Raw genomic sequence first — 26,464 nt, forward strand, 5'->3', positions numbered from 1 at the left:
TCTCCATGTCCTATAAGTCAATGTAATGACAAGGGAAAAATAGATACCTGGCCTGGTTTTCCTTTTTAGGGTAAGAGGGTAATGTTCCCGACAAGCATAGAAGTGCATAAGTACAGCAATTCCCCTGTAAGCCTAGCTATTGTTTTTTGTTAAATGACTTTAAAAAGTGTTTTTCTGGACATCAACATCCACTTCCCTCTTGATGTGCATCAAACTTTTTAGGTGTGTTGTAAGGGCCACATAACTGAAAAATATTTTAATTTTGCACTAAATGAGGGAAACAGGAAAATCACCAGACAAGTGGCATACATAATTTAATAAATTTCCTCTAATGTTTTTTATGGGAATCCAATGCCAATGTGCCAAACATCTTCAACAGTCAATATATATTTATTATTATTATTATTATTATTATTATAAATAATAATATTAATAATAATAATAATAATAATAAATATTATCAATATGTTTCTGTAAAGTTTCTATCTGACAGTCAGCAGAGTTTTTCTATAATTCCCTAATCTTTCTTATTGAGCATCTACATTTCTTTTTGGCAATGTGAAGGCATAAACCTCTACGTTATTCATCTTGTAGAACAGCCCTGGGAAATGAGTGTGTTATCCTCTGCTGGCCCCACTAGAGGAAAGACCCAACTGTGCAGTCATTAACTTCAACAAAATAGTGCTAAGCAGATTTCACTTCTTCAGGGCATTCCAAGCTTATAAGCATGTTTCAATTGTCCTAGCATAAAACAATAGGAGACATTCAAGGCCAATTCTTTAGCATAATAATAGCTACATTTATTCTATTATTTACATAAAGTGAGTGAAAAAAAACATCATGTTGTTGTTGGCTTCGATTTTTTTATGGCTCTGATAATAAAGATATACATGTATATGTTGGCAATTTGTTTATGTAGTAATACACTGGCAACATATCTTTACCATACCATCAACTCTCTAAGCCTCTTATATACTTTCTAAAAAAAAAAAAAGTATATGAATATGTCAAGCTGACTTAAGAAGGGTAAAAAAACAGCCTGGCATATTCTACAAGCATCTAACAAGCCTCTGAGATGTATTTCCCCCAATAAATATTCAGAAAAGTGGATATAAATAGAAAGCACACGTCTGTAAATGCCATTTCTATTTCATTTTATGGTAAATAGCCCAAAGATTTATTAAGGGTATATTTTACCTTCAATGGCAAGAAATTCTCTCATTTCCTATGTCTTCTGACACATTGATTAAGTAGAGCGGGTATTTAGGAGACAACCGCAAATGTCATTTGTGTCAAATTCCAAAGTGAATACTGTTGCCAGTTCTCATATTCCAATTGTATTACATTTTTATCCAAGTTTAAGTTATAATACTAATTCTTGAATGGTCCTGACAATTCCTAAGTAAATGCCAAGTTGCTATGGAAATGCATTATTTAAATAGAAGACCAATTGATATTATTTTTCCTCACCCGCGAGACAACATAACCTGAATCTGTCCTGTGTAATGACGTCCTCATGGTCACTGAAGATAAATATTGCACCATGCTGTTAAAAAAAATTGATAGCTAATAGTAAAAAAAAAAAAGGTTTAACATTAACACTAAATAAAATTATGTGGCCTAGAAAAAGCTCTAAAATCAGCTGAATAAAATATATTATCTTTGGGGCATTGGCCTGCCCTGTTGAGTGGTATGAGAAATGAAGAAAGTTTCAAAGCTTGGAGTGACTAACCAAAGAATGTCAATCAGCCAAAAGAGGAGAAAAAAGAAAAAGTTTGAGAATATAGTTTACTCTGGGTTAATAGTCTTTTAAATTAGGATAAAAGAAGCCACACTGTGAAAATCTTTCTGCCATCTGATTAAGCAATGAGCCAATACACCAGTAAATATTCCAGAAATCCCCTACGGTTTAACTCAAAAGCTTAATTCTTTCCTCTTTTCAGCCCCATCCTTCATTTTTAGGCCATCATTGTAAAAGCCATGTCAGAAATTTTCTATCGTGCTGTCTGAGTGAAGTAAATGAAATGATTTCATGCTTTTCATGGCAACTTTTGTGTTGCCGGAGCTATTGTCCTACATAGCATGGGGAGAGGAACGCTACAAGAAGTACTGTAGTGCAGGATTTTTATTGGAAGGAGGTTTCGGTATATTTTTTTCCCCAAGATAAAGGGGCTTCTTTTTCCACTTTTATTAAAGAAGTACTCCAGCTCGGCTTAAAAATTTAACTATGGAATCATTTCACCCCTGGAGCCATGGACCCTTTCTGAGTACAAACCCTGTGATGGAATAATGGAGTGCCCCCTTAGTGAAGCTCCATATGTAGTTCTTTAGTTCTTAACTGCTTCACACCAGCAGAGATAGGTAACCACTAACCCTCCCCAGTTACACTGAATGCAAGCATCTACTGTAGGTTTGTAAAATATTTCTGCTGTCCTCCTCAAGAAAAGACACATGGTCCAAAGTTTAGCACCAACAGCAACCAGGATACCGTTTGCTAATTAAATGAGCGGGACTAGAGATGAGTGAATTAGTCAAAAATTTGTTTTGCAAGATTGCCAAATATTCAGTAAGATTTGCTAATATTCGCGAATCTCATGCAAACGGATCTCAATAAAACAGCAAAATCATTTTAGCTACAATAATGTGACTATTACAAAGTAATGTTTTGTTCAACAGATATTGTTTGGTGGTGGCAAAATTGAAATATTTTTATATATATATATATATATATATATATATATATATATATATATTTTTTTTTTTTTTTTGCCTTGGACAGTAGTGGAGGTTGGTGGATCAGACTGGGTTCAGTGGGAACTGGCTTCGCCTCTCTCACACATTGGGTTGCCCATGGGTTAACTTCACCCACAGCACCCACAGAATGGGTTCACTGGACACTGGCTTCACATCTCCTACAGCACCCACACACTAGGACTTCACCCACAGACACCCACCCACAATGGACTCTCCTATCCTCTCCTCCCCCTTTTCTCTCTGTCCCTTCCCCCTGCTTTTCACTAAATGCCTGCTGCAATTCCTCTCTCCTTTACACAAACACAGCTGACTGCCTGCCTCTAGGAAGTAGATCTCACTATATACAGTATGAGGGGGATGTGGACACATCACAGTGGTACTTAGAGATGATTAGACAGCTACAAAAGATTATGGATAATCCTTTGCACCTGCCCAGTTACAGTACTGTAACTAAACATATGTTTTCTCCATCACAGCCACCATGTTTAGAGAATTTGCTAACAAATTGCACATAATTCACTCAATAAAAAACATGATTTAAATAAAATCTAGCTAGCCTTCACTCATTTCTAACCAAGACCTTCAAGGCACATGTAGATCACAGCCTTTCAGAGTATCCTCTATTATAAAAGTAGGTTGCATCACAGAGAAGGTACTGTCAAGTGTTTAGTGAACATGAACCGCCATCATATGGCAAGAAAAAAATAGAATTATTTGATGATAACATTTTTAAGAGTTTATCCTTGGTGATGTGACCCACTTTATTAATGGAGGATATCGAAGAAACTACAGTTGTTATCCACAAGCATTCTAAAGATCCAATTGACTGGTTGCCATTGGTGCTAAAATATCTTTAATGGCAAGAGTTTTGTACACTTTCCAACCCTTCTTCTTTTCCAATAAGGGCACATGTCCACAAATGTCTTTGGTCCAAAGTAGCCTTTCTCCTTAGCACTACAGTCACCACATTTACCCATGACTGGCAAATGTCATCTTCTGCTATAAAGAGGGGTGTTAACCATATTATCTGGCTGGCAATTGTGATGTGGCCACCCCATAGTACTGTACAAAACTTCACTACAGCATAACAAAAATAAATACACTCTCATGACTGAACTATACGAGTGCCATTGATATTTTGGTGATCTCAACCATAAATGCTATGGTGATTTCAACATATAATAACCATGTAATGCTACAGTCAATTAGAATTACCATATGCACAATAGAAATACACATCATCACAGCACATCTGGTGGGGACAGAGCGTTGGAACAGTGGTAAGTTTTTTTTTTTATATATTTTCTATGCCAGGTCTAGGCAGAAAAGTTTTGATGTTGGGAAAAAAAACAAACCTTTAAGTATACATAGTCGCTTTAAATAGAAAATTTATTAACTCATTTGTTCTAATATGATCAGAAAAGTTCTTCTAATTCTTAGGTCTAAATTCCATGCTGTATTTATTTACAAGCGCTAGTGTAAATGATAAAATTCAGTCTGTCTACTGACATAAATGGGAGGTCAGAACATTTAGCCCTCATTACATTCAATATTAGCTACATAACTATATATGTAGAGAGTTTTCTATAGTTGTGCAGGAATAATCATTTTATCAGTTAAAGGGGTATTCCAAATGGGATTTTGTATTTGAAACAGAGTCAGGTTTAAAGTTTATACACTTTAAAAATAAGAAAGAAACTACAATGCCCTCCCTCAATATCCACCAGTTTGTGTTCCACTTACTTTCAGTCCCTGCTGCTCACCGCTATTCCCTGCTTCCTCTGACATACCCGAAGCAGCAGTCTGCAAATGGAAAATGTTTCCTTTTGGAGAGATTGTTTGGTTTGGCATAAAATCCCCAGTCAATGTTCTAAGACTTCTTGATTAAGTGAGACTTGACTTGAAGGGACATCTCTTTGCTTAGGAAGTGTGAGAGCTATTTTGCATATCCTTTATTCCCAGAATTCTTAGTAGAACAGCAATGGTCTGTAAGTCTCCCTATGTCTTCATGACTAGCTCTCCTGAAGGAGAGTAAGTACCCCTTTGACCCACATCGATACCCCTTTCACTAGCCAGCCAACACCCTGCTCTACACTGATGAGGGGCAAACACTTCGAAACAACTGTCTGCAGATGGGAAATCTTTCCTTTTGGAGAGATTGCTTGGCTTGGTATAAAATCTCCAGTCAATGTTCTAAGACCCCTTGATTGAGTGAGACTTGACTTGAAGGGATATTTCTTTGCTTAAGAGGTGTGGGATTTATTTTGCATATCCTTTCTTCTCAGAATTTTTAATGCAGCAGCAATGGTCTGTAAGTCTCTACATGTCGTTATGACGAGCTCTCCTTAAGGAAAGTCGGTACCCCTTTGACCCATGTCAAATCTTGAGCAGGCACTTCCTGTAAAATCCACACATGACAAGAAGCAGTGGTATGCAGTGGGGAGTGGTTAAAAGGGTAACTGCTGGGAATTGGGTAAGTAAGTAAACAACTATTATAGAAAAACAATAATCACTGAAATACCCTTTTTTAGGGTGCGTTCACACATACAGGATCTGCATCAGATTTGAAGTTGCAGATTTGCTGTGACTCTAATCTGGGCCATCAAAGCTGCTGCGGATCTGCTTTGGATCCTGTACGTGTGAACACGTCCTAAGATTGTGTGAAAGTGGTAACAGGTATTAAGTGTGGTGTTAAATTCAGTGGCTTAGGGTAAAAGGAAACCTAAAAGCCTTTTTGGATGGGACAAAGGGGGCGTGATCTCAATGATTGACACTTGTTCACTAGTGAAATGAGCAACCAGGCCATATAAACAATCACCAAATCATTAGTGCAAACCTTCACTTCATCAAGATGAGTCACACATCCTAATCACTGACCCTTTTTCATGGCTTTTTGAGGGCAAACATTCCTAAATACAAATCCTCCTTTGTCTCAGTACTGAAACACTGAAAATTAGAGATGAGAAAATTTGGCTGAGCAGGCAGTTCCTGTAATTATGTCACAGGAACTGGGAGATAGAGGAGACCAGTGGAGGATCGGTAGTGGAGGTGCGGTGGCTGAAGGGGACCGGAACAGGTGGGTAGTACTTGTTTATTATGCTTACACTACCCCCTGCTGTCCTGCAAGTTTTTATTTTTTCTGGACAACCCCTTTAAGCTATTCACACATTTACTGCAATGGGTTATAAATTTAGAACACTTAAAATAAAATTGAGCTAATACTGTGTACATTATAGGTAAAATGTCATCCCAACTTCTGGTGCAGGATGCTAATATTCTTAAAATAATTCCAGAACAGACAGTAGATTTTACAAAATGAATATGGGGAGACAAGATATCTTTCCTCACCCATTGTCAACCTCTATGAAAGCAAAGAGTCATTTTCCCACCTTACTTACAGACAACTGAGCATTGCAATCTAAAACTCACCTAAACAGTGTCATTGCTTGTAATTTCACTACTGGTTTTAAAGAAGGGGGAAAAAAATGAAATTGATGGTGTGTGTAAAATTAAGGTATAGGGAGGATTACTTTTTGCCGTAAACCTGTAATCACTGTTTCACATCATCAAATTTCAGCACATCAGATTCATTCTCTATTGAACTCTAGCATAGTGAAAGCAGAACGAAGGGACTGAGATTTTCCAAACGCCTACACTCCGACACAAAATACTGCCTACTCTCGCACATCAGCACTATCATTATAAAACCCTCATCTTCTGTCTTAATATTCCGAAGTATGTTTCACTAGGATGCCCTTAAGCGGAAGGTAAATCAATATATCTTCCACCAGTTCTTAATACTTGAAGGCAAACACACGTAGAGTTATTAAAATTCAGATATAAATCATATTATCTTTTCCAGTGTTTGCAACTGTTGCTAAACCGTAACTCCTGTGATCTTCTAAGACATACGGTGCTATACAAAAACTTTGAAATTGGCAAGGTTTGACAATCTTGCTATAGGCAGTAATAAAAAGACAAAAATAGGCATGACTTGATATAAGGCTAGTACAAAACATAGAAGGCTTCCAAACACTAGAAAATGGGAGCCATTTTCGCAAATGATAATCTACAGGCATCCTTTATTGTAGCTGGGCTCCTATGGTCTTTATGTACAAGTGAGGAGTCTGCATAACCCTTTGAAATATACTTACTCAGTCTCCTGGTGCTTAACCTGAAAATTCTTATGATGTCTTGTCCTATGATGGCTGCTACATATGACATGTCTTTAAAGAGGTACTCCTGGCAAGGGTTATTTTTCGTGTATGGCCGGGGAGGGGGTGGATATAGAAACCGCCAGTCACTTACCTCCCCGGTTTCAGCATCGGGTCCCAGAACACACCACTCCATTCTCCTGTCTGGCTGCGCTTCCTGGTCTGAGCTGTGGCTTGAGACATGACGTCTCAAGGCAGCTCAGTCATTCAGCGATCGTAGCGGGGTCCCGGCTTAGCCACTGAATGGCGAAGCTGCCTTGAAACGTCACATCTCAAGCCACAGCTCAGACCAGGAAGCGGCAGCGGGATGGGAGAATGGGGCGGCATGATCTGGGACCCGGTGCTGAAACCGGGGAGGTAAGTGACCGGCGGCTTCTATATCCACCCCCTCCCCGGCCATACATGAAAAATATCCCTAGTCTAGAGGACCCCTTTAACTACTAAAACATTACAGCAGCCATATTTTTGCAGCTTTCTTCTTTTTTTAAATGGAAGCTGTCATGCTGCCCGAACTACGAGTAATCAAGACAGCTTCTGTTAACTATTCCATTCTATTAATATTCAAATTAGGTGGTTTGGTACCCTAGGGGGTGGTACTCTATCCCTCAGTGCACTGATACACCATGCCCACCTACTGCCAATAATAGACAGGCCACTGTCATGCCCGTGCCCATGGAGCTTGGTGTGGCCCTCACCTTTAGTATGTGGCTGAGACTGTGTCTGTAGTAACGTTTCCTATTTAAAATATAGACCTAAAGAAAGAAAGAAAGAAAGAAAGACATAAAGAAAATATGGGGCCTAATTCCTCTAAACCTTCTATCTCCCCTCCTCCTCTGTGTCTGCCAAAGTATATACTATTCCCCCATTTCTTCTGGAGATGAACCCATGCCCCTGGGAATTATGGACTCTAGGACCAGACGAGAACACTGCAGACATAATGGACTGTGCTTCTATTGCCATGATGGTGGTCACTTCGTTAACTTTTGCCTCAAAAGTTCCCTGCAGCTAGGTCTTCAGCGTCCAGGCGACAACCAGGAGAATCATGGGGACACACAGGTACTTGTGGGTGGCCTCGATGTGCATAATCCCCCTGCTCAGGATTTTGTGTGTACGTGCTAGGTAGTAGTTAAAAGATCCTGCAAAAATGGTCAGTAAACCATTTGTCCATTATCTGGATGTCTCCTCAGATGTGTGAAAGACAGACAGTGACATTCCCAGCGACGTCAAAACCTGTGTTGTCACTTTCCACCCACTCCTGGTTTATCTAGTGAGTGTCCGGTGGCCCCTCATTAAAGAAGGGGGGGGGGGGTACTGTCATGCCCATGCCTGTTTGGAGCTTGACGGGGCCCTCTACTCATGGTATGCGTCCAAGACTGCACTTGTAGAAATATTTTGTATTTTCAAAGATATGGGGTTTTTTTGTTTGTTTTTTTGCCCGGGGTGTAACTAGATATGACTGCGCCCTATAGCAAATTTTGGTTTTCAGCCCACCCCCACCTACATACACATATTGTACATACACACAGTACACACAAATAGGCTTGTTACATTCAGTAGATTCACCCATGCACATGTACACACATGCTTATATAGACACACAAGTACACTCACTAGTTATATAGGGAAGCTCTGGAGTTTTCAGTGCCTCCTTTTCCCCTGCAGCAGTAGCTGTCAGTGAGTGGCTTCTCCACCCTTCCTCATCTGCTCAGACATTAGGGGGAGGAGGAAGCAGCCTGAGCTCATAGTGAGGAGGGGGAGGAGGAGGAAAGGGTTACATCTTCCTGCCTGTAATAATCACTGTCTCTATATAGAAAGCTGGAAGTTGTCCAGATTACTGTCCTGTCACAGGGATGATAAGCAGGAGTATACTGAATGTCTGGGCTCAGAGAACTTTTAAACTAGGAGGCCAGCCCCCTGATGCCTTGGGCCCCTTAGTAGCCACTATGGCTGCTATGGTGGTAGTTACACCCCTGTTGCATTTGTTTGAGCTCTATCTAAATACTGTTCCTTATGCTCTGCTGACTGATTTATCTGCCACACCTGTCTCTTTCCTGCCGAGTTCTCTTTGGCCCTTTCAGTTAACCTCTGCTTTGCCAAGGTGATTGACATCTCTTTCAACTAACTCTTGTTGGGTTTGGACCTCTGGTCCAATCACATAAGGGGCCAGACCCTTAACCTATATATACTTCCTTAGTCTGTTAAGCCTTTGCCACCTGACCCTGACCATGGCTCTGTTACCAGACTATTCTTTTGGATTCTGTATTTGTACCTTTCTGCCTGTTTGGTTTTTACCTGATCTGTTGACTATTCCTTGTAGGTAAGGTTGTCTGGTTCGTGTTTTTTGTTTCACCTTATTGCAAGAAGAGACCATCTACATGGTTTTCTGCAATTGCCTAGGACTGTTGAGGCTAGTAGGCAGAATCATCTGGTGGGACCAGATTAAGGATTACTGTTTGTGTCCCTCCCCGTCCCTCCTCAGGCTACTCTACCTACGATCTTGAAAGCCGCACTCTGCAGTGACGTCACTCTGATACTTTTTTTTCTTCTTTAGAAATATTAAAGCATGTTGCATTATTTTACTTGTATTTTCATAGTACAGTATAAATTGATTTATTGATTTCGGAGGATCCTGGCAGGGACACTTACCTTTGGTCCTCTGGTTGTTACCTATGCCCTGGTGTACGATTTTTGGTATGGTATGCTTGGTATGCGTTGTTTCACTGAAGACAAATTCATACCTGGCCAAAACTATATATATATATGTTGACATGATAATTTTTTGAAAAATATGAATTTCAAATAAAGTTAGATCTGTGTGGAATAATTCGATTTCTTACTTTGGTATATATCTCATCAAAGTAAAGTTCTTTGGAGTTAGTTGCAAAAATCAACAATTATATTTTATACTCTTGGGTCAGATTATATTAAATGAACGGTGCCTTAAAAATCTGGTTTATGGAGCACTATTGCGATGGATGACAAATGACAATAATGTTTTTTATGGTTTGTTTAAACAGCCAGATCATAAATGTGGTGGAAACAAAAGTGTATTTTGAATGTCATAAATTTTATTGGCGACACAGTGCATGTAAACTTGGGACTACCTCATATAGACATCACCACATCATCTCATAATTGTTTTAATATCTAACCTGCTGATATCTCCATATAGTGAAAGAATATACGATGTATGTTCGCTACACCCTACTATGGATATTAGGAGGTGTTGGGAGATGTGTACTCCGAGTGTACTACTATTCTGACGCCCAGGAATAATGCAAAATGTAAATAGTACGTAGGCTCTCTAGGAGTAAGTCCTATATATCTGATGTTTGTGGAGGCGAATTAATTGCAGAGAGAAATTTATGGTAAATTATATCACACTTTTACCTTATTAAAAAGAAATAAAAAAATTCATAAATTCTTAAAATGCATAATGGTATAGAATAAATCAAAACAAACAAATAGTTCAGTATAGAAGAAATGAAATCCAACGTTCTATAATGTAGTTTGTCGAAAATAGAGCATCAGCGCAGGGCCCTTGTGCTGACTATTCCATCGATTAAGATCGTGGCTTACATATAGAGTAAATATCCTTATGGCTTTTAGACTCCCTAGCCTTTTGCCTCGTACTAGTTTGGGACCAGATGATGATAGTTGCAATATTGCGATATTGTTTCAATGTTTCAATGGGGCTTGATTTATATGCCCTTTATCCAATTGCAGGTTACACTGTGTCCAACATATATGGCTTAGTTCAATGGATCCCACTTTGTGTGCGCAAATCAAAGTGGTGATCTGTCAGAGGAACTTCCTGTGAAGTTTGGTTGTGAGTTGTTATGAAGTTCTATATCTGACTTGAGGGTAACCAGAAATAAAGAAGCACCCCCCCTGCCTTGCCTATGCTGTGGATTCAGGACAGGTGCAGGCCTCGTACTACCCTAATAGGATAGGTATCCTGTAGTACATTAAGGTGATCAGATAGGCACAGTGACAGCCTCCTGTTGGATCCTGTACACGCCAGAAAGTAAGAACAGCGGAGACCAAAGAGCGATATGCTCCAGAGCCCGACTGATCCATCTTCTATACGGCTATTGACCACTGGATGTCTGGTGAGAGGTGGACTATCCACCAATACAGTCTGTATATACCATCAATTACATACTATCAATTACAAACATTTACCATATCATATTATACATGCAACAGATCACCATTTTGATTTGCGCACACAAAGTGGGATCCATTGAACTAAGCCATATATGTTGGACACAGTGTAACCTGCAATTAGATAAAGGGCATATAAATCAAGCCCCATTGAAACATTGAAACAATATCGCAATATTGCAACTATCATCATCTGGTCCCAAACTAGTACGAGGCAAGAGGCTAGAGAGTCTAAATGCCATAAGGATATTTACTCTATATGTAAGCCACGATCTCAATCGATGGAATAGTCAGCGCAAGGGCCCTGCGCTGACACTCTATTTTCGACAAACTACATTATAGAAAGTTGCATTTTATTTCTTATGAACTGAACTATTTGTTTGTTTTGATTTATTCTATAGGATTTTGCATTTTATTAAGAATTTATGAATTTTAAATTTGTTTTTAATAAGATAAAAGTGTGATATATTTTACTGATTTATTTGATAAATTTCTCTCTGCAATTAATTCGCCTCCACAAATATCAGATATATAGGACTTACTCCTAGAGAGCCTACGTACTATTTACATCTCCATATAGTGCATTGGGCAATGAGGATGAAGTTCATTTCCCCAGTGCAGTTTTTGTGATATTAGGAGTTTAATCCCTATTCTAAGTAATTTTGTGCACTAGGGGTGGGACTACTGCCCCCAGGGCACTGTTCCGCCTCCAGACTACACAACTCCTAAATAATATAAGCAGAGTGGGCATGTCATAAATCATGATGTTGCATTGTTTTTGTATGACGAAAAAAATTAAATGAAGAAAGGGTAAGGATGCACACATCTTTAGGTCCACACTTTGGGAATACAGAGGCACTCCTGTACACTGGGTGGTATAATTGTCATAGCAATCATATCACACCCAAAAAATATTTTGCATAGTTACTATTGCAATCAATAGAACCTGTGCATTATACTTACACAGTTGGCATAGCAACTGTGCTGCCTGACATTCTGTAATGTTTTTTAGTGTTAGATCAGGAATGCACTGCTGTATCTGCTTATTTAATTGTGCTGATTTCAAATAATTCTCTTTTTAATGGAGCCGGTGGGCCAGATGACCCTGTGAGGGCGGGTCAGTGCTCCTAACAGTTCTCCCGGCCATAGATTGTGCTTACTTACAGCGTGGGAGTGGCACAGAGCAAGGAAATAAGAGACATACCTTCCTCCTCAGCATCCCGAGCGTTATAGGGGAACTATCAGCAGGTTAGATTCGCCTGACCTGATGATAGTTCCCCTTTAAATGTATATATATGCCATTGTTACATACATACTCACTATCCCCTAATCCTCCATATTTACTGTTCCAACATTCTTCAGTCCACACTGATGTCTGCTTCTTACTTCTTATGACATTTCCTTTATGCTTGATCAGTCAAGTGACTGGATGAGTGGGCACTTCCTGTACAAAAATAACGTCACAGGAAGAAGGAAGAAGAGGATAGCAGTTGGGACCAATAAACATTGGAATGGAGGCTGCGAGTTATCTATCTAAACGTATCCATTGGGACCTCCTCGTTGATTGACAACAAAAGTTAACAAAATTATCACCTACTAAACTAAATATGAGACATCTCATACCAACGTTCATTATTCTATGTAAAATAGAATGTAACATACAATATTCATTACAGGATGAACAAGTCTGGCCTTGATATCAATATGAATGCAGAAATGATAATTGGTTTTGCTTCATTCACATCCAGATTTATTTCTTTTAGTCAATTCAGATAATCATTTGTTTTATAGAATTTTATGTTGGAAACTTAAAAAATTCTAATTAACTTTCTGGAAAATAAATGTAGAATTATGAAGGACACATCCAGTGACTAAAATTAGTGAATCCTTTTACTTTTCAATTTCTTTACTTCTTGATGTTAAGGCTAACCTACATAATATGATATTGGTAATGTTTGTTCCATGGATATCATAAAAAAAAAAAAAAAAAAAAAAAATATATATATATATATATATATATATATATATATATAGTAACTGAATAAAGAAGTTAAGCTTAAAAGATATATTACACCTACTGATTTGCTACATCAGGAAATTACATGTTACCTTAAAGCAAATCTATAACTAACTCCCCTCCTCCAGGCTGCTAGTATGGTTGTGTAGCCTTCCTTAATCCATGCCCTGTCTTTAGGTACATTTGGCTGTTGATGCCATTATTGGGGTTAAAAAAAAAAATGTTATACTTGCAATGATGGGTTAAAGAGGCAGGGCCTAGAAGCTACTGTGCCCTAGGCTGGCAACGTCCCTCTCTTTTTCTTCCAAGCCTTTCTTTATGGTAGCTATGTCCCTTGGCTTCTCCCTTGGAGAAAATTCAGGGTCACTAGCAAGAGGTCTGGGCTGGCAGCAATAAGAAAAGTCGAGGATGGCGATAAAGGTCAGGAATACAGAGCACAGAGAGAAAGGACAGGGAACTGAGCAGGCGAGTAAACTCTAATAGTCAGCAGGGAAATGAGGAGTCTGCTGCTATTTACCCAGGATCAGAGACTAGGTCCAGCAGCTGATTGGACCAGCCCTGATCCCAGTACCAAGCTCAGCTGAGCAGATCCAGCAGTGCAGTAACCACTGCACTGCCAGATGTCTGACAGTGAAGGCGGGTGTGGCTGGCAAATAAAGACACAATTCAGACAGACAGATGCAAAAAACACAGACAGAACTCAGCGCTTCCTCGGTCGCCCAGCACGGACTGAGGGACGCAAAGTCACATTCCTAACAGGTAAGCTTTTTATTCTAAATTTCCCAAACAATTCAGATTATTATGAAACTTTTTGGATTTCTCTTAGTTGCATAGCACCCTACGCTGATGGAGTAGTGTGTCAATGGAAATATATGCAGGAACAGGGACAAAATCTTGGTTTTCCAGGACTCACTATGGCTGCATCAAACTTTAGCCACAGGTAATGAATATTTTTCTTTAATATTACTTTCCCTAACTTGATCTCTTTATCTTAAAGAAGAATAACTTTCTTAAAAGGACCCGGGGACTATTGCTCTCTTTCTCTCTTATTTCTCCCTAAATTGCAGGAAGGTATATATTTCATGTGAAATCCCCGGCTGTATATTAGGATTCACTGTTAACATTTCTACACAGTTATGCTAAAAATATATCTCAGTATTAGATTAATTCTGCACTGGGAGATCTAATTTATAAGCAGCGCCCAAGAAGCATTACCACCAGACATCATGAAAATTTGATATGAAGCAACCTTTAAAAATATGTACTGAGATGCACATACAAACCACAATTGCTAGGTACACCCTGAGGCATAGGAAAGGCTAACAGTGCAGAATGTAAGGCAATTTATCTTGATTTGTTCCTCTTTTAAGAAATGTGGAATCCTGGGAGCTTCCAGTGAAGAACAGCACAATTCCTAGCTAGGGGAAGTCTCTTTTCCCCAAGGTGCTTCTCGATATGTTTGTTGGCGGTAAAAACCTCCCTTTAGGGAAATTAAAGCACAGTGGAAATCTCCCCTACTTATTTTTTACATTGTACATTAGAACATGAACCTGGATGAGGCATTTGTGAGAGCTGAGCATTCTGTTTTCTATCTCTAGGGTCTTTTTAGTTTTGATATATTTCCCTTCTAGAACAATATATTTTCTTGTGCTGAGTCTGAGATAATAATATCTGTTATGTAATGATCACACTAATAGGGGAGAGAGAGTGGACATACCTAGAGGACATTTAAAGTGTTTCTTCATGATTAATAACTAATATTAGTTTTCATTTCTAGAGGAGCAAACTACTCTTCTGTATCACTTACTAGTTCTTGTTACTCAGCAACAATAAAAAAATAAAGTAGTATTGTGAAGTAATTGTAGTCGTAGCAGGTACCAGTGGGGTTTTGTTGTCGTATATAAATAACAGTTATTTATTACGTACTGAGGAGCTCTACATGGTTCCTAGAACTTTCTGTTTCTAATAACATTGTGTTTGCTCTCAGTAAGTGGGAACCTTCTAATTTATATCCAGAGGTCAAGAGCCTCAAAGACCTAACACCACCATTTCAGTTGGTTAAGAATCTTTTAAAGGAGAGGTCTGGCGGATTATAAAATCCAATAGCAGGCCGGGACAGGGGGGAAATTGATTATAAGTACTAACTTATCTCTTCACGTGCCCGTGGTAAGCGGCAGGACCGGCTGCGGGACCCCTGTCTAGCTCTGGGATCTCCAGAGCTGAGACGTCACAGCCAGGATGATTGAGTGGCCAGTAAAGGAATGGCCACTTAGCCAGTCAGTGACTGGAGTAGGACACCGCTCCAGTCACTGATCGGCTGAGCAGCCAGTCCATCAGCCTGGACAAGCCTTTTCCCTCGAGTTGTGACATCATCACAACTCGGGGTAAAATGCCTTCCAAGCAGGGGTTCCGACTCTGGTCCCGTCACTTACCACGGCATGGGGAGAGGTAAGTTAGTACTTGTAATCAATTTTCCCTCTGTGGATGCCGGATTTTATAATCGACCAGACCTCTCCTTTAGGTCTATTAAGTCTCAAAATGGGGATTTTTATTAATGTTTACATAGAAGCATTTCAGTCCATTCTGGGGTAGTTCCGGGCCAAAGCGGAAGGCAAATAAAGTCTGTTATGCTAATGCTCCTCACGGAAAAACATTTCCTACAAGTATTTACAGACTAGGCTATGCTTTGTGAATTACAGATATAAAGATATAGCCCTCCTCCAAACAGTGTAGAGGCCAACAGAACCTTTGTATGAATATTAGAGATGCTTCTGGAAATTTGACAGGAGTGACCTCCACTGAACAGTAAGCCGTTGGTGCTTTAAGCATCCCTGTCTTATTGTTAGCAAATCCATTGACCAAACACTTTAAACCTGACCCAGGGAATCTTTGCTGTTTAGAAGTAAACTAGCAGTGTTTTTTGTATCACCATCTTCCTTCTAAATTAATCCCACAGTTGTATCCTTTGAGGCATAGGTTTTCAGTTTACTGACAACCTCCAGTGGCGTCAATTATGGTGGAGGTTACTGGTGGGTCCTTAATCTTGACTTAAGTATGGTCCCAAAATTGAGGCCCACATCTATGGGATATTCTATGGAATATCCTAATCATTAAATATCTAGATAGGAATACCCCTTTCGGCTTCTTAATGCTTCCATTGACGGCTTATTGTTTGTAGATTCATTGGGTCGGATGCTGTATATCCAGGAAATATATCCACTGTTTTGAAGTAAGCAGGTGATGATATATACAAAATTTACATTTAGGCTATGTTCACACTATATTTGAGGCTGTATGTTTGAGGCTGTATAGCAACCAAAACAAAGAGTGGATTGAAAACACAGAAAGGCTCTGTTCACATAATGTTGTAATTGAGTGGATAGCCGTCATTTAATGGCAAATATGTGCTGTTATTTTAAAACAACGGCTGTTGTATTGAAATAATGGAAGTTATTTACCATTATATGGCAGCCATCCACTCAATTTCAACATTATGTGAACAGATCCTTTCTGTGTTTTCAATCCACTCCTGGTTTTGGTTGCTATGAGGACCTGACATGAGGACCAAATACAGCCTCAAATATACATAGTGTGAACCCAGCCTTAATCTAGGCCAACAGCAGTATCAGGTGATTCACAAGAGTGCATTATATGTGTGCACACTAACATGCAGGTTATCTAACTCCTACTAACCTCAAAATTTTGTATAACTGCCCGTTTGGCTGTTGTCTTCTGCCCAATTATGTTTGGCTTTGAATAGGTTGGACGAGGACCAGGAGCCTTAGATCTTAAGTTAGGTGGGCCCACATCTTTGGGGCATACTGTATATGCCATAATTAGTGGAGAAAATCGATACATGTCTGGATAGGGATACCCCTTTAAGGCCCCTAGTAAATACATCCACTTAATCCATGCAAATCCTACAATACAACCTATCATGGTGACATGGCTCTATATGAATAATTGAATGCATTATTATTGGTAACATCAGCCGAAACACAAATCATTTCTTTTTCTCGAAAATCTTTGATAAGATTCAAATCCAGCCCTGAATATCAATGTTGACAGCTCATTACAAAAAAGCTGGGGAAGCGAGAGGAGATGTGCAAACTATCAGAAGAAGAGAAGAAACACACACACATTAACACCATTTTATCTAATCAAATGAATGATCTGAATCAACTTTGTAGCAGATTCCATGCTGCTGCTTGTGAAATGCTTAATGGAAGTTTTTCATGTTCAAACCCTTTGGCTAAAATGAATGGGAGTTTGTTTTTTTCCCCTTTTCTTTTCTTTCTTTTCTTTTTTTTTTCTCGCTCTCTCACCAGACTTCACTGGGAATTAGTATTAAAACGTTGCCGTTCTGTTCACGTCTGGTGGAATCTAGTGGAGATAGTGAAATATAAGTCTATCTAAGTTATCCTAACATTTCTCACATTGTCAGAACCTGCAGGCCTTCGGGCATCCTCCAACGTGCATGTAAGCTTTTCATTTAACGCTTACTGCAGAATTCTCAATTATTCTTGACAGAGAAAGAGACCACAATCTTAACCACCAAGCTTATTGTTAGTGCTGAGTACAAATTCTCTATATGAGGTATATTCCTTTTTGCATCAGCTAAGGAATTTCTCAGCTAAAGCTCAGTGAAGAATCTATTCATAAGACCTACAAAGCCTCACAGCAAAAGGCTTTTCATGTACATCTCGACAGTCAGAAGCCTTCTCCGTATTTGTTGGCGATATCAAAATAGAAAGTGAGGATTAAAATATTCCGATGGGTTAGAGGCAGGGCATAGCGTGGGGAGAGATTACAATAATGTGGACAAAATAACAATGAAAATATGCAATAATAAAAAAAAAATGCCATTACCTTTTTTGTCGTCGAAGTATAGGGTCTGCTGAGCAGGATTTGACCACTGGAGGGAGGTGTTATCATTTTGATCAACACGACAAGTCAAGTTCACCGTTCCTCCTTCGATAGCTGTAACATTCTGTGTGACTGGGAACTGCCCTTGGCTTACTAAAAGGAGAGTGGAAAAAATACAGCTGACATAAGCATGGATGTTACAAAGCAGAATGTAAAAGCACCAGCATGCTACAGACCGACACACAGACTAAAAATCAAGGGAAAAGAGAGCACTGGGAAATAACAGGAGACAATCAGTTCTGTACACGACGTCTTGGTTTCAGGTCTAGATCAAAAAAACATTTGCTCGGGGCCTGGATTTGACACCTAACACATTTTGTTGTTGTCTGTGTTGTTGCTGTGGAGCCTACAGTCTTGACCAACTACAGACATAGCAGAACTGAGTTTGCTGTGTAGTTCTATTCAGATTCAAATTCAGCACTGCTACATCTTTCGTAATATAAAAGTTATGTATGTTATTACTTTTTTATCCTATTAGTAACAGTAAAAGATGTTTTCTAGGCTAACTAGACTAATAAGCTTTCCATAGAATAGGTCATCAGTCACAGACACTCCAACAATTAACCTTTCAGTGCTTGCAGTACACAGTGAACAGGACCAGAACCAGTTGGCTCCATTCCCTTGAACATAAACAGATCTTCAATAGAGATGAGAATCAGATTCGGGTTCGAGTCGGTCCAAACCCGAACGTTCGGTATTTGATTAGCGGGGGCTGCTGAACTTGGATAAAGCTCTAAGGTTGTCTGGAAAACATGGATACAGCCAATGACTATATCCATGATTTCCACATAGCCTTAGGGCTTTATCCAAGTTCAGCAGCCACCGCTAATCAAATGCCGAAAGTTCGGGTTCGGATCGACTCGAGCATGCTTGAGGTTCGCTCATCTCTAATCTTCACCAGTACAAGGTTAATGGAGATTCTTCCCCATTCATTGTGTGGTGCCACTACCTTGACTATAATGATAGCTGTGAATAGAGTTTGTTTTACATGTGGATGTGCAATATATGTACTGTATATTTACCAGTCAGCCATAGCTTTAAAGAGAACTCATCATCTTTGTTACACTGTTCTAGTTGATGGCAGCATAACATAGGAACGGATAGGCCATTCATATTGGTTTGTCCCTTATGTGGATATATAATGTAGATATATGGTGAACACGCATTAGCTGGCAGCGAGTGGCCAGAAAAATGTTACAGCTGCCACTGCATTGATTGATTGACACGTTTCTCCTTATGCAAAGTGATAAGAAGAAACCTGTCAATCATCACTAGATGGGAAGGCAGAGTAGCATTAACTTTCCCTGCCGTATAGTGGTTGTAGATTCAACAAATCTCCGGTACACCTTGTATTGAGACAAGGGACAGATTATTGTCCACAGGAAGAGCACAGGAAGACATTTTTTGATTTTTTTAAGAACTGTCTTTGTATTGAATACAGTAGATCATGTACATAGAGAAGGAACAAAATGGAGCATAAAAAGGACCAAAACCATCCGTAAACTAAGGGAGAGTTGCACACACAAGCATAGCACCTTGTACAGATAAGTTCTAAATATAAGTAAAGGTAGTACAGTTTACAGGAAGAAAAGTGTTAGAAAATGTGTTCTTATCGGAATAAACACTTCCTAGTGATTAAATCAGGGACTAAATTAAAACAAATATAAAGTGCTAAAGGGTAATGATGCAAAGTACACTTCAACTTGCCATAGCTCCTATTTTCCCATCTACAGATGCCTATGAGGTCTTGTTTTTTTTTTTTAGTTAATTTAAACTATGGGTCTCCAAACTGCGGCCGCTCCAGCTGTTGCAATACTACATTTCCCATCATGCTTGGATAACCAAATCCAAAGCTTTAGCTGTCCGGTAATGATGGGAATTGTGGTTTGCAACAGCTCGATGACTGCAGTTTAGATATCTATGATTTAAACCCTTACAAAATATATTGACACCCCCATAAAGAAGGTCTTAGTGACTGCCAATAAACCTTTTTACAACAAAGACTAATGGGCTTTATTTGACCAATAAGTATATTTACGTCATGGTCGGAATAAGGATATGTTGAGCTCTGGTGCCGGCATTACGGGAGATCAGCTGCTGTATTGGCTGAAACTACCCAGAGTTTAGAATCTTCCGCTCTGGGTAGTTTAAACTATTACACACCACTGTTAAATCATAACCGAGGCGTGTAATGGGTTTCGGTGATGTGATAGATTTGCATTTACCCATCGGAAGTCCAGGGGTGTGGTCTGGCTTCCGATCGGTAACCATGGAAGTCCTAGCGGTCTTCTGCCCATGTATGGCAGTGTAGATTACCTGTCAGTATAATGCTGACATATACAATACACTGCACTACATTGGTAGATAGGCAGATCACCGGTTAATGTACAGTACAGTAGAATACAAGTCAAAAATTAGTGAAATAAAACATAACATAACCTATCTTACCCTCCTCCCCAACAATAAAATGACATTTTATTCCCTGTACAAAATGAATTGCTACATAAAACATAAAGGGAGGGGTGGGAACTATACAAGTTGGTATTTCCACCTTTGTAATGACCCAAACTCTAAAATTATACTCTATATACTCTTATACTCTAATATTATTTATACAGCATGGTGCATGCTGTAAAAAAATATATGTGTTTTTAAAAGTCAGTGGCAGAATTACTGTATTTTGTCAATGTGCCAAAATAACCTTAAAAATAAAATTCTTCTCCCAATTCTGGGTCATTTTTTAAAAACATTATTTACTTCTATTTAGTGCTCTTTAAGTAAATATTTTGTCTTCTCATACAGATCAATGTAATATATATGCATTTTATTGATCTTTTCTATAGACCATCTACTACTTCAGCTTACCGATGGCAAGCTATAACAACAGATCGGTCATAGTAGGCATGGAGGCCTAGATAAGGTTTGAGATTACATGATTGCATTTTATCATTGTGGAGCCCATCAGACCCCTGACTTACAAATAAATGACATATTAATTGTCTAGATGCTGCTGTTATTGTAAATTGTATATATAATGGAAGGCAGAGGGGGTGATTAACAACTTCTTGGTGTAACTTAGACAAGAGAGTCAAAAAATGGGCCAGATTTATTACATTTATTCATGCTGTTTTAAACTCTGCCCAGTAAGCATGTCTCAAATACATTAAAATGCAGTGCTCATTGAAGAGGTTTTTCACCCAATTTTTTTTTCTTTCAAATCAACTGGTGCCAGAAAGTGCCAGAGGTTTGTAATGTACGTCTATGAAAAAATCTTAAGTCTTCCAGTACTTATCAGCTGTTGTATGTCCTGCAGAAAGTGGTATTCTTTTTTTTTTCTTTTCTTTAAATAAGGATTTGCTACTTCTCTGGACAATTCCTGACATGAACAGATGTGACAGCAGGGAGCACTGTGTCAAACAGGAGAGAATACACCACATCCTGCAGGACATACAGCAGCTCATAAGTCCTAGAAGACTAATCTCTGGCACCAGGTAATTTGAATGGAAAAAAATGGCGAACTACCCCTTTAAAGGGGAATTTCAGTGATTTTTTTCCCCTTTCATATCAACTGATGTCAGAAAATGTACTTCTATTTAAATATCATAAGTCTACCAGTGCTTATAAGCTGCTTTATGTCCTGCAGTGGTGGCTCTAGGGTGTCCCCTTTTTCCATGTCAGGAACTGGTAGAGCAGTAGCAGATTCCCACAAAAACCTTTGTTGCTTTAGGCAGTTCCTGACATGGACAGAGGTGTCGGAAGAGAGAACTGTGTCAGACTAGAAAGAATACACTATTTCCTGCAGGACATACAGCAGCTGGTACGTACTGGACACTTGAGATTGGTAAGTAGGAGTTAATTACAAATCTGCATAAATTTTTGGCACCAGTTTCGCGGAGAGTTCTCCTTTAATCTCCCCCTAAACTCTTCAACTATATATGACCAACTGAGCAACTAAATCAAATGGAGTTTTCCATGTGCAAAAAATATGTTTTTCTGTCCGCCTTCAATTTGTTGTGGTATGAATTTTTTTTTATAATTCCCATTGACATTAACTCACCCCACAAACTACACTGTTTAAGTAAAGTCATATTATACAGCATGATTCTTTGTGGAAAGCAAGCGTAAACCTGTCAGGTCAGCACTCACTTCCCCCTCACTCCCCGTTTACTGCCTGTGTTATTACACGTGAGTCAAAAGGCTACTTACAGGGTTTTTGCCCCTTTTCAGTGTTGAGCAGGGTCTTGGCTGGCTAGTGAGAGGTCTATCGACGTGGGTGAAAGGGGTACTAACACTCCTTAAGGAGAGCTCGTCATAAAGACGTGTAGAGACTTAGAGACCATTGCTGCTCCACTGAGAATTATGGGAAGAAAGGATATGCAAAATAGATCTCACACCTCTTGAGCAAAGAGATGTCCCATCAAGTCAAGTCTCACTCAGTCTAGGAGTCTTAGAACATTGACTGGGGATTTAATGCAAAGACAAACAATCTCTCCAAAAGGAAAGATTTCCCATCTGCATACAGCTGTTTCGGGGTTGTTGCCCCTCTTCAGTGCAGAGCAGGGTGTTGTTTGGCTAGTGAGAGGTCTATCGACATGGGTCAAAGGGGTACTAACTTTCCTTAAGGAGTGCTCATCATAAAGACTTAAACAATTCTGGGAAGAAAGGACATGTGTTATTAAACACACAGACAGAGAGTGGGGAGGAGCGGTAAGGTGCGGGAAGGGCTACCTGAACAATCCTTAGATTGTCCAGGTTGCCTATGGATGTCAGCGGTTGTCTGCTACCACCATACCTATTACACAGAGCGGTGAGAAGCAGGTCATCGCTGACACCATCAGGATCTTTCACCATGTTGAAAGAACACCATCAGCCAACATTGTTGGCTTATTATTGCCTTTCAACATGTGCTATTACATGAAACAATTATCGGCCTGAGCGATTGGTAATCAGCCAAGTAAGGCTGATAATTGTTTCATATAAAAAAGCCTTATCAAACAACTCAACTATTCCCGACCATCTCTGGCAAACACAGCATAAACATAGATGGGAAGCCATTTTTTTTTGTTGATGGGAAAATATTTTAAATTATCAGTCAAAGAAATATTTATCTAATTGTCCTTACTATCCTGCTATCCTGTATCTTATTGCTTCAGGAACCTGGCACCCGGCTGATAATACGGTGCATGTCTTTGTGGCATACAATGAAATAAGTCACAGATAATATATTTCTCCAACAAAAACCTAAATATTATCCTGTGCGATTTGCCATCTATACATCTCTGAATAAAAATAAATAAAAAGTATGGGGAAATAAAGGAATACTGTAAGGTAACATGGCTTAATTTGTATTACTATGTCTTTCTTTAAATCACTGGGGGGTTGAATCATTGCCGCTATAAAGCACTTTCCAATTGGGTGATAAATAAGAATGTGCTGGAGAGCTAATATAAACAATATGATGGAATAAAGGATATAGGAGATAGCAGTAGCATACGTTCTGTAGCTCACCATTATGAAAACATACAGTATATCTCCTGTCAAATCACCGCCGTCCTCTGGGAACATAACATTCATAATGCACATTTAATCTGCATTTCTAAATTGTTTATATGCAAAGCTGTAATTCTTGGTGTGATAATCAGTCCAAGAGGCTTCCAGAGACGAAAGATTCAATAAATAAATCAATGAAGTCCTTTTATATCATCTCTTTCACTGCGTGATTAACTCGAGTGCCACAGACTGCATTCACATAGTCAGACATTTGGCTCAATATTCCTTTCAAGCTTCCTCGTTTTCCGCCCCATTTCTAGAACAGTTTTCTATGTGCTTTTCTTAATTACAGGGTAATCTTGAAGAAACCTTTCATCTCTGACAATTTGTTTCTACTAAGAAGAATGCATGTATGCTAGCGATAGACCTACGTGCGCTCCCGAGGGAAAGTGGCTGGAGACTTGGCATAACTACGAACGTGTCAATGGATTTGGTTAAAAACACAGTTCAGTCGGTAATTAAAGGGGTGTTCCAGTTACGGATATCTTATCTTTAGTTAATTGCCATTGAAAGATGTCACGTACTGAGAAGTCTCAAATTTGATCTTGTCTTGAAGAAATTAGCTCACCATTATTTTATTAGAATGCATGAGATATTAGATACAATAGACAAGGGAATAGGTACAAAAACAACTGCAGATAAAGAGTGAAGCTTTCTACTACAATGAGATAAAAGTTATTAAATTCTTAAATTTCAGACAAATTTTCCCATATAGGACGACCTCCGGACTAAATACAGGGAACACTGATGGGAGCTTGTTTGCTGAGTCTTCACAAGGCTCAATGAATGGTCTGACCCATTAAATTACTTACTGTTGACCACCTATCCCCTGCAACAATTCACCTGGCCCCACAAAAGATTCAAACTGCTTTTTTCATGCATCGGTTGATGTTTCTGCTGTCAAGTCTCTTTGGTCGCTAAGTAGGTATTTCCATAGTACATTGAACTAGCAAATAAGAGGACCGTGGTGGGGACTGGCAGGGGCGAGGCGCCGCGCTCAGGCTGGCTACATATACCTTTTTGTTATTTTTCCAGTAGCTCAGGCTACATATTTATGCCCCCTCCAAACACTCAGACAACCCTTTTAAGGATAAGTTTTATTCCCTTTTCCACACTGAAATAAACAAGTATGCATGAAACTGATCATGGAATCAGCGTATGCCCTTTACTAAGCCTGCAGAGTGTTCTGGTTCAGATAACATTGCAGAAACTGAACATTTTGACAGCTCTGCTCAACACTAATTAAGTAAATCAGGCTTTGACCCCCAACATTAGCCAAATGTGCAGATTCAAAGAACTGATCAGTTGGTCCACCAATACTCATTCTTTATTTATAACCACTTGGTCTCTTTGGTTGACTCTGTAAAGAAAATCACGTGTTAATCATGTTGAGCAATTACATTCACGTCTCCTGGTACCAGTGTTTTTTCACAATATACCCACCTTTCATCACCCCTAGGATTTGCCCTATTTACCCCTCACATTTGATCTATCTCTTCCTGTTTTCTCTTTACTTACACTCTTTCTTTCTTTCTTACTGCCCATTTCCTTTCATTATGTTCTTTGCCCTCTTAATAGATTGGTATAATAATAATAATAATAATAATAATAATAATAATAATAATAATAATAGTCTTTATATAGCAACATTTTACACAACTCTGTATGGCAATCAATTAGTCCCTGTCCCCAAAAGGGCTTACAATGTGAATGACAAATTCACCAATCAGTATATTTTAGGAGTGTTGTAGGAAACCAGAGTACATGGAGGAAACTGGCATGCAAACTTCTTACAGGTCCATATTTTCTATGTGTCAAGATGGCACCAAGAAGTTGAAATCAGTGGAACAGCAGTGAGTAATTCTTCTTCTCTCTCTTTCTCTCTCTCTCTCTCTTTAACCTTTATTACCCTTTGGTAAAAATATTATCCTTATGGACAACCCCATCAATATCTGTTGGCTTCTCTTAACCACATGGCTTTCGGCAATGTGGACACGTGAGATGTGATCCTTCGTGTTTTTTTGTCCATCACTATCCTCATGGCTATTTTCTTATCAAATCTATTAAAATTTTTACCTTGATGAATCTTACTACCTAGAGCACCGCAGCAATGAATGTGGTTTTGAACTACAAAGGACTTAGACATCAAAGATTGTAAACATTGACATGATGTTTGAAGGCACTAGAAAGAAAATCTTTTTGAAAGCATAAATGATCAAAAGTAATAAGAAAACCTTCTGTTTACTACCCTGACTCCTTTCAGTAAACATTTGTTGGACCTTACAGTGCTTAATACAACTGGTCATTGTTATTGTTAAGGGCCTTGCACTTGTCGAAATAACATGATAGAAGAGACGGAAAGTAAAAGGCCTCATGCAGTAAGCAGAAAACATAAAACACAATAACATGATAGATATGTCTTATTCTTCAAGGAGGTACTGAAATGAATACTAAAATCCTATCAGCAGCATAGAGATGCTGGTCAATGTGTTTTTCACAGAGTTGTCTAAGGAGCTATAGATCTTTGCAGGAACATAACTAAGTTTATAAGAAAATATTTATAGTGCGGAAGGTTGTAGGACTGAAATGTAAAATAAAGCTACAATCCTTTACTTTATTACATGCTATAAAACTACAATATGTACTACGCCAGGCAGTGGAGGAGACAACTCAGCTGGAGGAGGAATATTAAGAAGGCTTTATGTTAATCTGACTTCATTTCAACTATAATTAGCACCAAAATAAATTGAACTGTAGATGCTTGATGATAGAAAAGTACAAGGGTGGCATTCATACTCTGGCTCTCTGATAGAGGGGTCCCAAAAACCTATTTGTC

The 26,464-nt window shown here is 39.0% G+C and overlaps 1 protein-coding gene across 3 annotated transcripts in view; it reads right to left on the reverse strand.

Annotated features, from left to right (window-relative positions):
* Window positions 1-26,464, reverse strand: part of CADM2 (cell adhesion molecule 2) — a 1,249,250-nt gene that overhangs the window by 252,339 nt on the left and 970,447 nt on the right. For all 3 annotated transcript variants that reach the window (XM_069944426.1, XM_069944427.1, XM_069944425.1), the window contains one exon: window positions 18,022-18,171. In XM_069944426.1, coding sequence (XP_069800527.1) covers window positions 18,022-18,171 — 150 coding nt within the window. The remainder of the gene's footprint in view (window positions 1-18,021; window positions 18,172-26,464) is intronic.

This window comes from Dendropsophus ebraccatus, chromosome 11 (assembly GCF_027789765.1).
Source record: "Dendropsophus ebraccatus isolate aDenEbr1 chromosome 11, aDenEbr1.pat, whole genome shotgun sequence".
In the NCBI taxonomy this organism is placed as follows: Eukaryota; Metazoa; Chordata; class Amphibia; order Anura; family Hylidae; genus Dendropsophus; species Dendropsophus ebraccatus.